Source organism: Anser brachyrhynchus (genome assembly GCF_964034855.1).
Source record: "Anser brachyrhynchus genome assembly, chromosome: W".
Lineage (NCBI taxonomy): Eukaryota > Metazoa > Chordata > Aves > Anseriformes > Anatidae > Anser > Anser brachyrhynchus.
Window position 1 is genome coordinate 19,805,768 of NC_137704.1, and position 16,044 is coordinate 19,821,811.

Below are 16,044 nucleotides of genomic sequence, written 5' to 3' on the forward strand. Positions count from 1 at the left end.
AGAGTAGGTAGATTTAAATACTTATTAGTCTTGGTCGATCACTTATCAGAGTGGGTGGAAGCTTTCCCTTCAGTATCTGCTACTGTGAACATAGTAACTAAAGTAATTCTAGAACAAATAACTCCCAGGTATGGAATTGTTGAAAATATTGACTCGGATCAGGGAAGTCACTTTACATCACAAATATTGCAAGGGCTAATGCGGACTCTAGGAAATAAATGGGAATTTCACACTCCTTGGCATCCTTCCTCTTCTGGAAGGGTGAAGTGGATGAATCAGTCAGTGAAGAAGCAGTTGACTAAGTTAGGTCTGGAAACTCGGCTCCCCTGAATGAAGTGCTTACCTTTGGCACTTCTCTGAATTCAAACGACAGATAATTTCCAGGTATGGAATTGTTGAAAATATTGACTCTGATCAACGAAGTCACTTTACATTGCAAATATTGGCACTTCTCTGAATTCAAACGGTGCCAAGAAAAGATGTGGGAGTTTCACCATATGAAATATTATTTGGATTGCTGTACATGGACAAAGGGAATGAATTACCTCTCAATTCAAGAAAAAAGATGCTTTTCTTGAAAACTATATACTTGGGCTGTTATCCTCTGTCATCTCTCAGGACCTGTGGACTGTTAGCCCAGACCCCACCCTTGGAAGTCCTGATCCATCCATTCTGAGTAGGAGACTGGGTTCTGATATGAACATGGAGGGAATTGAAGCTACAACCTGAGTGGGACTGACCATTCCAAGTACTCCTGACTACTGAGATGACAGTAAGAACAGCTGAGAAATGGTGGACTCATTACACCTGGGTGAAGGCATCAGTTGACACTGAGACCTGAGAGACTGTTCCTGCAGGAGAACCTTTAAAATTAAAATTAGGAGGAGGTGTGAATCATAGCTGTAAAATAACCTTTAACTTCTCCTGAGGAAAAAATAATGAATAGCACATGTAATTGGGGAAAAGGGTTGGATTACACAGAATTAGAGCGTCCCCAGGGGATTCTGGTTTTTATATTAGTATGTATATCATTCTTCATACTGATGGAAATTCAGGGGGTAATAATACTGACCCGGTGTGTGGAAATGGTACCTGTGAGGTAGGGAATTATCCATAACCTACCGAATACGATAATTATGGGAGTGCTAATTTATATAATGCACACCAAACACAGCTCGGGAAGCATTCAGTAACCGGACGGCCAGTCCCGTATGGCAAAAGGTGGTATTAGCTATGTGGCAATAGGGCCAGGAAATGTTGCCCCTAGGATGGAAGTGAGCTTGCACCCTGGGGGCAATCATTCCAAACATAACTGTGAGAAACAATTCTCCCCAGAAGGTGACTGGATCCCGGACGAGCCCCCAGTTTGTGGGAAACAATCTGTAGCCAATAACAAAGGCTCAGGCAAGGATCTCAGTGAAGTAGCATTTTTATTCATGATTGCAATGGTGGGCGTCCTGCAAGCAGGAGCGCAGAGCAAAAGTATATCATAACCTTATATTCTCTATTACCTGACGCTTGATTCCTCCCCTGCTTCCTCATTGGCTGAGTACTACAGGTTCACAACCTATTCGATGCTTATTACTATACCATATATGTACAATTTTATTTGACCAACCCTTAATTTTTCCTTTTCCTTTTTCCCCTTCTTCTCTCGTGACTAGAGAGCCCGTGATTTTTGTTTTTACTGATTTGGCATTGCTTGTCTTGTTTTTCTTAGCTATCCTCCTTATTTTGGGACAGTGGGACCTTCCCCTTATATGCTTAACACACTCCCCACTGTTATGCCTACAGAATTACTTTTGAATAATCAAGGTCAGTGAAATTTTCCATTGTAAAAACACAAGTTTGTTTCTCACAATTCCCCCCTTTTCTATTCTTACTCCTGTTGTTGTTTTTGCACCTCTTCACACCCCCCACTCTTGAGTTTTTTCCAACATTAGGGCACAGTATTTTTCTTCGGATATCATGGGGGATGACAGATACACAATGCCATTAATACTAGAATACTAACAAATAGTTGCTTGAGCCAATCCCACCCAGGCAACCACGAGGTCAATTTTTCACAAATGTCTCTAAATCCCCTGGAAGTGTCGTCTTGGGCCACCTCATGTAAGATCTTGTTTTTTTCCCAAATATTTTTGACATCAGTCTCAATTCACCCCGTTTGGCCTACATACATACAGCAACTGGCATTAATTATAGTGCAAACCCCTCCTTGCAAGGCAAGTAATAAATCCAGTACCATTAGATTCTGGAATACTATCTTTGACAGACTTGTCACCTTTTCTTGCAGTGTCCGGATCACATCTAGAGTGTTATTTTCTAATTCTTCAATTATGGCTAAGATAGCTTTTCACAATAGCTTTTTCTAATTCACTCACCTCTAATGAAGGGATAAACCACCTCGCAAAACTGTGAAACACCATTCCTCTCTCCACTAGAGGATTAATTGAAGTCCTCTTGATTCTGCGTAGGTAGGTCCCAAGGAGGCCGGTGCTTTGGATTTACATATCCTCAGTAATGGTTATGTTCAGAATGATTGCCCCCAAGGTGCAAGCTCACTTCCATCCTGGGGGCAATGTTTCCTGGCCCTATTGCCACATAGCTAATACCACCTTTTGCCATACGGGACTGGCCATCCGGTTACTGAATGCTTCCCGAGCTGTGTTTGGTGTGCATTATATAAATTAGCACTCCCATAATTATCGTATTTGGTAAGTTTAGGCTTTTCCCCAATTACACGTGGTATTCATTAATTTTTCCGTCAGCTTTCCTTACTGACAGGATAGGAATGTTAAAGAGAGACATGCATGGCTCCAATAACCCATCTTTAATCAGCCCGTTTATCACTGGTTTAAGACTAATTTGTCCTTCAATTGAGATAGGGTATTGCTTCTGCTTTATTGCCTCATATCCTTCCCACATACCTGTCTTCAGGGGAGCGATATTAAGCTCTCCTCCATTTTCCTTCCCTGACTCATACCATGGGGTCTCTCTCTTTTTCATCAACCTCTCTCAATAACTTAATTGACACCATTATTCCAGTCTAACAATTTACTATTCAAATGCCCAATTTCATCATCAAATCCCTTCTCAACAAGTTAGTCCCTGCCTCGGGTACATACAATAATTGCCCAGTGATCATTTTATCCCCTGGTCTCAGCTCGGTGCCCCCAAAAGTGGCACTCTTATCCCAGTCCCTTCTATCCCCATTACCTTTATGGTTTCACTAGTTAATTTAAGCCCTGATACTTTATGGGCCAGCATTGACCTAGCCATCAGAGTGTACTGGGTTTACGTAGCAAGGTTCTGGCAGCGGGGGGGCTGCAGAAGTGGCCCCCTGTGAGAAGAATCCAGCAGCTGCCCCATGTTAGATAAGGGCCAGTTTCAGCCGGCTCCAAAGGGACCCACTGTTGCCCAGAGCTGAGCCATAAGTGACGCTGTTTGTGCCTCTGTGAGAGCACATCCAAGAAATGGAAAAAAACAAACAACAACAAAAAATGCTGCACAACAGCAGCTGGGAGAGTGAGGAGTGAGAAACAGCCCTGCAGACACCAAGGTCAGTGAAGAAGGATGGGGAGGAGGTGCTCCAGGTGCCGGAGCTGAAGTTCCCCTGCAGCCTGCGGAGAGGCCCATGGTGGAGCAGGCTGTCCCCCTGCAGCCCATGGGCTCCGCGGCAGAGCAGATCTCCATGCTGCAGCCCATGGAGGAGTCCACGGTAGGGCAGGTAGATGTGTCCTGAAAGAGGCTGCGGCCCATGGAGAGAAACCACAGGAGGAGACTCAGGGCCAGAACTGCAGACCATTCAGAGGAGCCCACACAGGAGCAGGTGATCTGGAGGGATTTGTCACCTGTGGGGGACCCAAGCCAGAGCAGCCCGCTCCCAATGGATGGACCCCACGAAACGAACCCACACCTGGAGCAGCTCCCAAAGAGACACCACCCGTGGAGAAGCCCATGCAGGACCAGCCCAGGAAGGATGGAACCCCGCAGGAGGGACCTCATGCCGAAGCAGGGGATAAGAGCGACCATGAAGAAGCAGAGGAAACGAAGCACCATGGACCCACTCAGCCCCCACTCCCTGTCCCCCCACGCCGCTCGGAGCGGGGAGGAGGTGGAAGAGAGTGGATAGGGGAAGGTGCCCCCAGCTTGTTTCTTTGTTTCTCACTGCTCCAGACCGTCAGCAATCAGTAATAAATTTTATTAATCTCCCTATGCTAAGTCGGTTATGCCTGTGATGATAATTATAGTGATCTACCTGTCCTTATCTCAACCCTTGCGCTCTTTTCATCATATTTTCTTCCCCTTTCCCTTTGAAGAGGGGGAGTGAGAGAGAGGCTGTGGTGGAGCTCAGCTGCCCAGCTGGGTAAAACCATCATACCCAGTATCTACTAGAAATACAACTTCTTCTTCATTAGGTCCCACCACTATATTTATCAAAGGCTCTCAGATAGACCAGCATTCTGAGAAGCCCTGACTCCCCTATTCTGATTTAATAACAGCAATCTCCGCTCCTTCTTCCACTTCGGACACTCCTGTTTGAAGTGGCCGTCCCGGCCACACTTAAAACATCTTCTCAAAGCCTGTCCTTGCTAGGATTTAGGCTGCAACATAGGTGGCTTTCCTTGCCTGCCCCTCCTTCATCTCTCTTGCTCTCCCTTCCATCCATGGCCCAACTTCCCCTGAAAGTTTTCTTCCTCTATCTCCAGCCCTCTGCCTCACTACATGGTCCACTGTGAATACCATTAGTTTCGCACTCTGCTTTTCCTTCTCAACTCCCCTCCTGACATACACCTTCTGGGCCTCCTGCAGGAGGGTCTCCAGTGACTGTTCACCCCATCCTCCCACCTTCTGGATCTTCTTCCGTGTATCCGGCCAGGCTTTAGTCACAAAATGAACTTTCAAGAGCCCTTGCATTACTAGGCCCTGAGGAATCATCACCAAGTACTTTCTCAGTCTGACCTCAAGTCTCTCATATGATTTCAATGTTGTGCGCTGTTATTATCCCAGTTGGGGTCAGCAAGTGGATATTTCTGCTCTATAGGAATTACTCCCGGTCCCGGGGGGGGGGGGGGGGGGGTGGGATTGGTTCTTTCCCATTCCTGCATAGCTGCCCACCTAATCATTCCCCACTCTTCTCCAGTGAATAACATAAGATTGATATCGTTTCCCCCCCCAGGAATATCAATCAGGCCCTAGAAACCGATCTGACTGTTCTCCTAGTCCTATAGGTTCCTCAATTAAAGACTTCCATTTCTTTCTGAAAACTCCTAACTTCCCCGCTGGTAGGGTGGGCAGTCCACATAACGTATTTGTTCTTGTTCCACTGGGACCTCCCTAAGAGGATAAATAGGAGTGTTAGTACTGTTAGTATCAGGGAAGGGGAAATTCTCAATCTCTCTTCTACCTTGTTCTAATTCTTGCCAGAGCCTAGAGTACGCTCCTTCTCTAGGGACAGTGTTAATTGCAGTCCCTGTCTCCCTTCCTGGAGCGACTGCTGCTGCCACTGGTGCAGTATTGGGATTACAGGGAGGGGGTAAATTACCCAAGGGTTCCCATCGACCTGTCCTTCCCTCTGACTCCTCTTTCTCCTGGTCCTGACCCTTTTTCAATAAAAACTGACTTACCCCCTGCACCCAGCAATCAGCGTAACTTGACCCCTCCTCTAAAAAAGGAGTCTTATTGTTTACATATAAATTTAAAGCCTGAATTCATCAGACCCGTATTTTGGCCAAAATACTGTTGTTCCCTTAATTGGTTCCTTTGTCCAGATTAATATGCAGTATTTAATCATTTTCTTTTTATCATTTCCTCTAATTTTGGGATTATTTTTCCAATTTCTTATCATTCTCCCTAAAGGACTGCTGGTAGACACTGCCCCAAGTATAGAATCATAGAATTTCCCGAGTTGGAAGGGACCCACAAGGATCATCGAGTCCAGCTCCTGGCTCCACACAGGTCTACCCAAAAATCAGAATTCAGAGCATATGACTAAGAGCATAGTCCAAATGCTTCTTTAACTCTGACAGACTCGGTGCCATGACTACTTCCCTGGGGAGCCTGTTCCAGTGCATGACCACTCCCTCAGTGAAGAACCTTTTCATGATATCCAACCTGACACCCCCCCCGTCACAGCATGACTCCATTCCCTCGGGTCCTATCACTGGTCGCTAAAGAGAAGAGATCGGCGCCTGCCCCTCCACTCCCCCTCGTGAGGAAGCTGTAGACCGTGATGAGGTCCCCCCTCAGCCTCCTCTTCTCCAGGCTGAACAAACCAAGTGACCTCAGCCGCTCCTCATATGTCTTCCCCTCTAGGCCCTTCACCATCTTCGTAGCCCTCCTCTGGACACTCTCCAACAGTTTCACATCCTTTTTGTACTGTGGTGCCCAGAACTGCACACAGTACTCAAGGTGAGGCCGCACCAGCGCAGAGTAGAGCGGGACAATCACTTCCCTTGACTGGCTAGCAATGCCGTGCTTGATGCACCCCAGGATACGGTTGGCCCTCCTGGCTGCCAGGGCACACTGCTGGCTCATATTCAGCTTGCTGTCAACCACAACCCCCAGATCCCTCTCTGCAGGGCTGCTCTCCAGCGTCTTGTCACCCTGTATGTATAGCAAGGGTTGCCCTGTCCCAGGTGCAGGACCCGGCACTCGCTCTTGTTAAACTTCATGCAGTTGGTGATTGCCCAGCTTTCCAGTTTGTCCAGATCTCTCTGCAAGGCCTTTCCACCCTCAAGAGAGTCAACAGCTCCTCCCAGTTTAGTATCATCAGCAAATTTGCTCAAAACACCTTCTCGTCCTACATCCAAATCATTTATGAGAACACTGGCCCTAAATGGAGAAGAACTGGCCCTAAAATGGAGCCCTGGGGAACCCCACTGGTGACTGGCTGCCAGCCTGATGTAAACCTATTTACCATAACCCTTTGAGCCCTACCCATCAGCCAATTGTTCACCCATTGGATGATGTTTTTATCTAGCTGTACGCTGGACATTTTGTCCACTAGGATCCTATGAGAAACCATATCAAAAGCTTTACTGGAATCCAAAAAGATTACATCAACTGGCTATCCTTGATCGACTACATGGTACTGCCCCAGGGATATCTCCCTTTCCCATGGAATCCTTATTTCCCATTTTTCCTAGCCCTTGTCACTGTGATGCTACAGAAATTTTTCCTCCTGCAGGGTACCATACACTAACGTTCCAGTTCTAGAAAATGGGGGTGTACTGCCGAGCACTTTACCATGTACAGGGTACCGTACACCTATGGGTTAACCAGATTCCCTGGCATACTGCCAAGCACTTCACCATGCAAGGGGGTACCATATACCAGATTTTCCCAAGACTCTTCCTTTCTCCCTTCTACCTACCGCTTCGTTTGTCTCTGGCCGTGCCCCTCGCGGAGCTACTGAACTGTGGATTGGGACTCCACAGTCGCTTTGCACAAAAGTATGTCTCAATCACACATTACACAAGTCTTACCCAACCCCCAAGGCAATTCTTAATATTTCTTACCTTAGTCTATGCACAGTTACCAGGTCAATTCTCAAAATTGTAGTTCCTACCTTCCTTTCTTCTCTAATTCTTTACCAATCCAGCCTTCTTAACCAGTCTCGGTTCCTTCATCAGCTCTCTGCAGAACCACCGTCACCAAGGCACAGGACCGCTGAAATCAGTGGGGCATGCCTTCCGGCTGCAGGGATAACGGGGCTCCCCAGAAGGCGACTGGAACCCGGACGAGTCCCCAGTTTGTGAGAAACAATCTGTAGCCAATAACACAGGCTCAGGCAAGGATCTCAGTGAAGTATCACACAGAATCACAGAATGTTAGGGATTGGAAGGGACCCTGAAAGATCATCTAGTCCAATCCTCCTGCTGGAGCAGGAACACCTAAATCACATCACACAGGAACGCGTCTAGGCAGGTTTTGAATGTCTCCAGAGAAGGAGACTCCACAACCCCCCTGGGCAGCCTGTTTCAGTGTTCTGTCACCCTCACCGTAAAAAAGTTTTGTCTCATATTTAAGCGGAACCTCCTATGTTCCAGCTTGCACCCATTGCCCCTTGTCCTATCATTAGATGTCACCGAGAAGAGCCTGGCTCCGTCCTCCTGACACTCACCCTTTACATATTTATAAACATTAATAAGGTCACCCCTCAGTCTCCTCTTCTCCAAGCTAAAGAGACTCAGCTCCCTCAGCCTTTCCTCATAAGGGAGATGCTCCACTCCCTTAATCATCCTTGTGGCTCTGAGATGGATGCTCTCAAGCAGTTCCCTGTCCTTCTTGAACTGAGGGGCCCAGAACTGGATGCAGTATTCTAGATGTGGTTTCACTAGGGCAGAGTAGAGGGGTAGGAGAACCTCTCTTTAAACCTACTAACCTCACCCCCTCCTGATACACCCCAGGATGCCATTGGCCTTCTTGGCCACAAGGGCACAGTGCTGGCTCATGGTCATCCGGCTGTCCACCAGGACCTCCAGGTCCCTCTCCCCTTCACTGCTCTCCAGCAGGGCAGTCCCCAACTTATACTGGTGTCTGCGGTTCTTCTTGCCCAGATGCAGGACTCTCTACACCTGCCCTCATTATATTTCATTAAGTTTCTCCCCGCCCAATTCTCCAACCTGTCGAGGTCCCGCTGGATGGCAGCACAGCCTTCCGGCGTGTCATCCACTCCTCCCAGTTTAGTGTCATCAGCGAACTTGCTGATGGTGCACTCCATTCCCTCATCCAAGTCACTGATGAACATATTGAACAACACTGGTCCCAGTACCGACCCTTGAGGGACTCCACTAGATACAAGACTCCAACTCGACTCCGTCCCATTGACCACAACCCTCTGGCTTCTTCCCTTCAGCCAGTTTACAGTCCACCTCACTACCCAATCGTCCAGACTGCACTTCCTCAGTTTAGCTGCAAGGATGCTGTGGGAGACGGTGTCAAAGGCTTTAAAGTAGCATTTTTATTCACAATTTCAATGGTGGGCATCCTGCAAGCAGAAGCACAGAGCAGAAGTGTATCATAACCTTATATCCCCTATTACCAATACTTGATTCCTCCCATTTCCTCATTGGAGGAGTACTACAGGTTCACAACCTATTCGATGCTTATTACTATACCATATATATACAATTTTATTTGACCAACCTTTAATTTCTCCTTTTCATTTTTTTTCCTTCTTCTCTCGTGACTAGAGGGCCCTTGATTTTTTTTTTTTTTACTGATTTGGCATTGCTTGTCTTGTTTTTCTTAGCTATCCTCCTTATTTTGGGACAGTGGGACCTTCCTCTTATGTGCTTAACATACTCCCCACTGTTATGCCTGCACAATCACTTTTGAACATGCAAGGTTACTGGAGTTTTCCACTGCAAAGAACACAACGTAATTCTCACAATTTGAGCTGGTGGATCAGAAAAAGGTTCCATCGTCTGTGAGAACTGCCTGAGCTGGCAACTGGTTGACAAAAACAATTGCTACAAAAAAAGTGTAGCTCCAAAGTTACAAAATATTTGTACGTATAGCAGCAAACACAAGTCTAAGAACAAAGCTGTTAGAAACAGCAACAACAAAAATCCAACTGCATATTATATTTTCATATGATAGTCCCTGTTGAGGAGATGCTTCAATCCTTAAAAATAAACAGCCAAAACATCTATTATAAATGTAATATAAAAAATCATTTGACATAATAATCAATTACAGAATCTCTGTAACAGTACCATATTCCCCACCATTAGCTAAGTAAAAGTTCTACTGCAGATTCACAAACAAAAGCAGAGGCTGCAAGATCCTCTTCTAGTGACTGTTTTGCACAAGAATGACATCTGATTTCATCCTCATAAGTCTGCAGATTAAGCTTTCTTTGGCTCAAGAAAACTGTTTTCCAAAAAAACAACCAATCCTTTCTTATATTGTCTGAATAATTCAGCAGCTCTCAAACTGTTGATCAGCTCCCTTTCCCTTCCTTGCCCTACTTTCAGAAATAGTTTTTGGCTTTTCATGAGTATCACATATAAATCCTGAAGTCTACCTGTAACCTCAGTCTGAATTTAATGCTCACATTTTATAACAAAACACACCTCTGCCTCATTAAAAAGGGACTTTTCAGAGTCCAGTGCTTGCCTGTTTCAAAGTCCTGCCAAGGACTTTCACTGAGACAGTTTCACAAAGTTGAACATATTTAATAAGGTGACAGATATAACAGATTTGGAATTGCTGTTGATAAACACACTTACTGCAATAGCGCTAATATATGATAATAGTGCTAGCAGAATGCTATCCCAGGTATTTCTCACCAAATGATGAAGGCACGGAGCTTACCAAGACACCCCTGTTTTGGTGGAGAAAGGGCACAGCCCCTTTTAGTTTTCCAATTTTTTTTTCCTCCCCCCCCAGCTCTTTTTTTTTCCTCACTAAATTCATCTTCTTCTCTTTCTACTTCTCTTTTTTTTTTCTTTCTTCTTCCCCTATTTTTAGCACTGACTCCTAACAGTCTTTTATATCCTAACCTTATCTGCTCCCTCCCTGGGGTGACGTTTTGCATGATTCGGATGAAGAGTTGAGTACTATAGTCGTATATGTTTAGCATCTACTTCTTTAAGCTCGTTATCATATTCAGGGGTGCGAACTTAATATTCATTTTACACATAACGAAGCAAAAGGTTTCACTTGGGCACCGTGGTCCTCAAGATTCTGTTCTGCCTCCAAAACAGGGCCGTCCCACCAACACAAGACTCTCATACCAATCTTAAGGGCTTCCATCCACAAAGTTTGTATAAGAGAGAGACAAGAACAGGCTGCTCAACTCCCCTTTGCCCAAAGCTGATGCTTATCAGTCACACTAACAAGTCTATTCTCCACAACCTCACATGTGTTTCTGTTCATTCCGTCTTTTCCATTTCTCACTGCCTGAACCCCATTGCTTTATCTCATTAGTTTCATTCTGCATAAATTCAACTATTGACTCTATATGCCAAGACATACTGCAGACTGCAAGCATCAAGTGCTGCTGTATGCTGCCCCGTTGCAAGCTATAGAACAATATAGGTCTCCGAGGATCAACAGTATATACATATTTAGAGGGAAGAACACCTATGGTGCTAGGTAGTTTGGAGAGGTCTGTGTGTCTATACAGACGTTTGGGGTAGAAAGACCGTAGCAAAGAGACCACTACAGAAAGCAGCCACAACTTCTGATTCTCAGAAACTCCCCCCCCAGTATCAGTTGCAGCATGGAGACATGGGGGCCTCCACTGGACTGACTCATGAGGTAGGATCAATTTGGGCTTCAGACATTTGGGAATGAAATTATAGGTAGGGAATTGGGGTTTGCAAAGGGAAAAACTTTCCAGTGGAGTTATTACTTGAAGAAAGCCTTTCACCCTGTCCTTAGCACAGAATTTCATCACATACTACTTGAATCTCAGGAAACACAACACATCATTAAAAAAGAATGCAAGTTACATTAATCACATTGTTAAAAATTTTAATTGAGATCCATGTTTGTTTTGCTACAATTTCTCAAAGGGTAAGATGAAACACAAGAATCATTTTGAATGAGACTAAACAGAAGCACAGATTTGAGGAAATATTTCTACCTTAGGAGAAGACTGAATAGAAAAGCTTGATTTTAACTAAGATCTACAGGATTACTAAGTGCATTAGGAAACTTCCTTGCAAGAATTCCTCCCTTCAGTTAAGGCTTTGAAAAGAAAGTTTTTCATAAGAATGTAATGACTCTAATCTCAAGGTAATAATTGAGAATTAGAAGTCCTTAGCATGGCTGAACACAGAGCCAGACCAATATTTTCTAAACAAACTTCACACTAACGAACTATTTATCTTATTAAAATAAGATTGACTCTTAACGCTGGGATCTGACACTGTAATTGCCAGTCACTCAATTGTTCCTAGTTTATTGGATGAAGCAAATAATGAACATTTCATGGTTGGTATTGACTTACTGTCTAATATCGATTAAAATATTTACTCCTACTTTTAATCCACAGTTTAGCACTCATGCCTATGGCTTTTACTTCTATTTTTAGCATGTCATCTTTGTGTCAAGTGTCAGAACTTAATTTCAAAAAAACAGGAACCTGATACCATAGAGATGAGTCTTCTCAATTTGTTTAAACATATTCATTTTAAAAAATGAAGATTTATAAAAGAGTATGCTGATAGCTTTCTTCCAGCTCATTTTTAGCACAGATTCTACTGAGCTTTTCCTATTTTAATGTGTTCCTTTTAGAATGTCCCATTGCCTCCATATGGAATGTTTCCTCCCTCAACCTGCCCCATTCTAAATTTAATGCAAAAAAAAAAAATCAGTAGTTGACAATTAATTTTAAGCAAATATATAAAGCATTATAACATTACTTACATTGCCTTTTACTGAACTAGGTTCTTGAACACACTAGGACCTTTGTGGAAATTTAACCAGTCAGTGTTGAAAAGGCACAAGATTTTTGTGCTCCGAGACCTCCAGCAAAAATGGTTTTCTCCCACCCTGAAAGTTCAGAAGTTCCAGCTTGATATAAAGCTGCTCAGATTAAAGAAATGCAGGGACTGCTGTTAGATACAACACTGCAGTTGGATGGCAAACAGTCTGCCCAGAAAACTCACAGGTACCCCATTGGTCATTTATATTAGAACCCACCAGATTTTACTAATTCTTCTGCCACAGACACTCTGCAAATCTATAACAAGAGTTTGCTTCTATGGCAAGAAGAAAAGAGGTTACTCTTACATATACCCAAGAATGGTATAACAGTGATTTGTGAGGATTATCAAAATCCTCACAAAGCTGTCCATCTCTATGGTAGTTTGCTCTGTGTTATTACATGAATGAATTATTTTTCACATATGAGAGAAATTTAGTTGTACACAAAGAAAACTAACTTTGGTCCACTTGTCCGGATTTCTAAGGAAATAATATTGGAAAGATGACCACTGATGGTTCAAAAGCCAATGTAAAAGTTAACAAATATAATTTGGCATTTCATTTGTAAACCTGCACAGTGTGGTTAATTGTCCTAGTCATCTACCTTTTCATTCAGTGTCCACTAATTGTCTTCAGCTTGTTCATGATCTTCCTTATCTACATCATCTATGTGACTAGGTTTCTTTTTTTCTGCTTCTCCTTGATCAACACTTTCATATTCTGCTTGTTCAAGGTTTGTTCCATCTATAAGTTCTGCCCGTACTTCTTCCATCTGTATTTGATTTACATGCTCAACATGCAACTGCTCCGCATGAACTTGTTCAGTCTGAATGTGCTCAACTTCCAAGTAACTAATTTGCACCTGTTCTTGCAGTTCATCCATCTGCATACCTTTCACTTGATTGTCCTGTATGAGATCCTGGTGCATCTGTTCCACAGTTACCTGCGCAGGATCCACTTGTACCTGAATTACTGGTAGGACGTGGACTTGCTCCACCTGCTCTATTATAGTCATTGATGTTACTGGTTCAATATCCACAGCTTCCACTGGAAGAACCTCTTCTGTCACTAGTCGTTCTGAAATATCATGCATGTCTTTGAGATGTCTTCTCAGCTCACTGCCTTGCATAAACCACAAATCACATAAGGTACAGTGGTTGGGTTTGTCACCAGTGTGTATCACCAAGTGATCTTTAAATTGATCCCAGCTGTTAAACACGCTGTTACAAACCTAAAACAAAAGATACAGTATGTTAAACAGTGCCAATAGAAATATGAGAAACCATAGTGTCTATTTAAGACCATAGCTTCACATAGTGTAGCTTCTTGCTACTTAAATTAAAAACAAAAACAAACAAGCAAACAAAACCACCAACAACAAAACAAACATGTTAGAGGTAAAAGTTCAGAAGTCAGTGCAGTGTCCTGCACTTGGGTTGGGGCAATCCTAAACACGAATACAGGCTAGGTGATGAGTGGATAGAGAGCAGCCCTGTGGGAACTAGGGGGTGTTGATGGATGAAAAACTCAACATGAGCTGGCAATGTGTGCTTGCAGCCCAGAAAGTCAACCATATCCTGCGTTGCATCAAAACCTCTAGCGAGAACACACCTTAAATACTGTGTTCAGTTTTGGGCCCCTCACTACAAGGACACTGAGGTGCTACAGTGCGTCCAAAGAAGGGCAACGAAACTGGTGAAGGGTCTAGAGAACAAGTTTTATGAAGAGCAGCCAAGGAAGCCGGGGTTATTTAGTCTAGAGAAAAAGATGCTCACGGAGACCTCTCTACAACTACCTCAAAGGAGGTTATAGCAGGTTGGGGGTTGGTCTCCTAAGCAAGAAGCGACAGGACAAGAGCAAATGGCCTTAAGTTGTGCCAGAGGAGGTTTAGGTTGGATATTAGGAAAAATTAGGAAAAAACCCTTTCTTCACCGAAAGGGTTGTGAGGCATTGAAACAGTCTGTACAGGGAAGTTGAGTCACCATCCCTGGAGGTATTTAAAAGACATGTAGATGTGGTGCTTAGGGACATGGTTTAGTGGTAGACTTGGCAGTGCTACGTTAATGGTTGGACTTGATGATCTTGGAAGTTTTTTTCCAACCTAAGTGATTCTATGAAAAGATGCGTGACCAGCAGGTTGAGAGAGGTTATTCTCCACCTCTAAGGTGCTAAGTCACTGTCCATCATATCTGAGAAGTCATGGCAGTCCAGTGAAGCTCCCACTGACTGGAAGAGGGGAAACATAACCCACATTTTTAAAAAGGGAAAAAAGGAAGACCCAGGGAACTACAGGCCAGTCAGTCTCACCTCTGTGCCTAGCAAGATTATGGAGCAGATACTCCTGGGAACTATGCTAAAGCATGGAAAATAAGGTGACGATCAGTGACGGCTAACATAACTTGAGTAAGGGCAGATCACACCTGACAAATCTGGTGGCTTTCTACAATGGGGTTACAGCATTGGTGTATAGGGGAAGAGCAACTGACATCACCTACCTGGACCTATGCAAAGCATTTGACACTGTCCCACTTGATATCCTTGTCTCTAAATTGGAGAGACATGGATTTGATGTGAATAGGCCACTCAGTGGACAAGGAATTGGCTGAACGGTCGCGCTCCAAGAGTTGTGATCAACTGCTCGACATCCAAGTGGAGATCAGTAAAGAGCAGTGTTCCTTAGGGGTCGATATTGGGGCCAGTGCTCTTTAACATCTTTGATGCTGACACGGACAGTGGGATTGAATGCACCCTCAGCAAGTTGGTTGCTGACACCAAGCTCTGTGGTGTCATGTGCAGTAGACATGCTGGAAGGAAGGGATGCCATGCAGAGGGACCTAGACAGGCTTGAGAGGAGGGCCTGTGCAAACCTCACGAAGTTCAAAAAGGCCAAGTACAAGGTCCTGCATCTGGGCTGGGGCAATCCCAAGCACAAATACAGGCTGGGTGGAAAATGGACTGAGAGCAGCTCCGAGGAGAAGGACTTGGGGGTGTTAATTAACGAGAAGCTCAACATGAATCAGCAATGTGAGCTTGCAGCCCAGAAAGTGAACTGCATCCTGGGCTGCATCAAAAGAACCATGACCAGCAGGTTGAGGGAGGTGATTCTCCACCTCTACTCTGCTCTCATGAGACCCGACCCCACCTGGAGTACTACATTCGACGCTGGGGCCCCACAACATAAGGTTGATCAGAGGTCTGGAACACTTCTCCTGTGAAGACAGGCTGAGGGAGTTGGGGTTGTTCAGCCTGGAGAAGAGAAGGCTCCAGGGAGACCTTAGAGCAACCTTCCAGTACCTAAAGGGAGCCTACAAGAAAGCTGGGGAGGGTCTCTTTAAAAGGCAGTGTAGCAATAGGACAAGGGTTAATGATTTTAAACTAAAAGAGGGTAGATTTAGATCAGACATTAGGAGGAAATTCTTTACTATGAGGTTGGTGAGGCACTGGAACTGGTTGCCCAGAGAAGTTGTGGATGAACTCTTCCAGGGATGAGGCAAGACCAGGTCGGATGGGGGCTTTGAGCAACCTGGTCTAGTGGGAGGTGTCCCTGCCCATGGAATTAGATGATCTTTAAGGTCCCTTCCAACCTAAACCATTCTA

The 16,044-nt window shown here is 44.5% G+C and overlaps 2 protein-coding genes across 4 annotated transcripts in view; one reads left to right on the forward strand and one right to left on the reverse strand.

Annotated features, from left to right (window-relative positions):
• Positions 1 to 16,044, forward strand: part of LOC308184750 (uncharacterized protein) — a 224,008-nt gene that overhangs the window by 41,791 nt on the left and 166,173 nt on the right. The gene's annotated exons all lie outside the window — the stretch shown is intronic.
• Positions 11,474 to 16,044, reverse strand: part of LOC308184742 (zinc finger protein 131-like) — a 33,245-nt gene continuing 28,674 nt past the window's right edge. For all 3 annotated transcript variants that reach the window (XM_080572170.1, XM_080572168.1, XM_080572169.1), the window contains one exon: positions 11,474 to 13,678. In XM_080572170.1, coding sequence (XP_080428296.1) covers positions 13,070 to 13,678 — 609 coding nt within the window. In that variant the 3' untranslated portion in view covers positions 11,474 to 13,069. The remainder of the gene's footprint in view (positions 13,679 to 16,044) is intronic.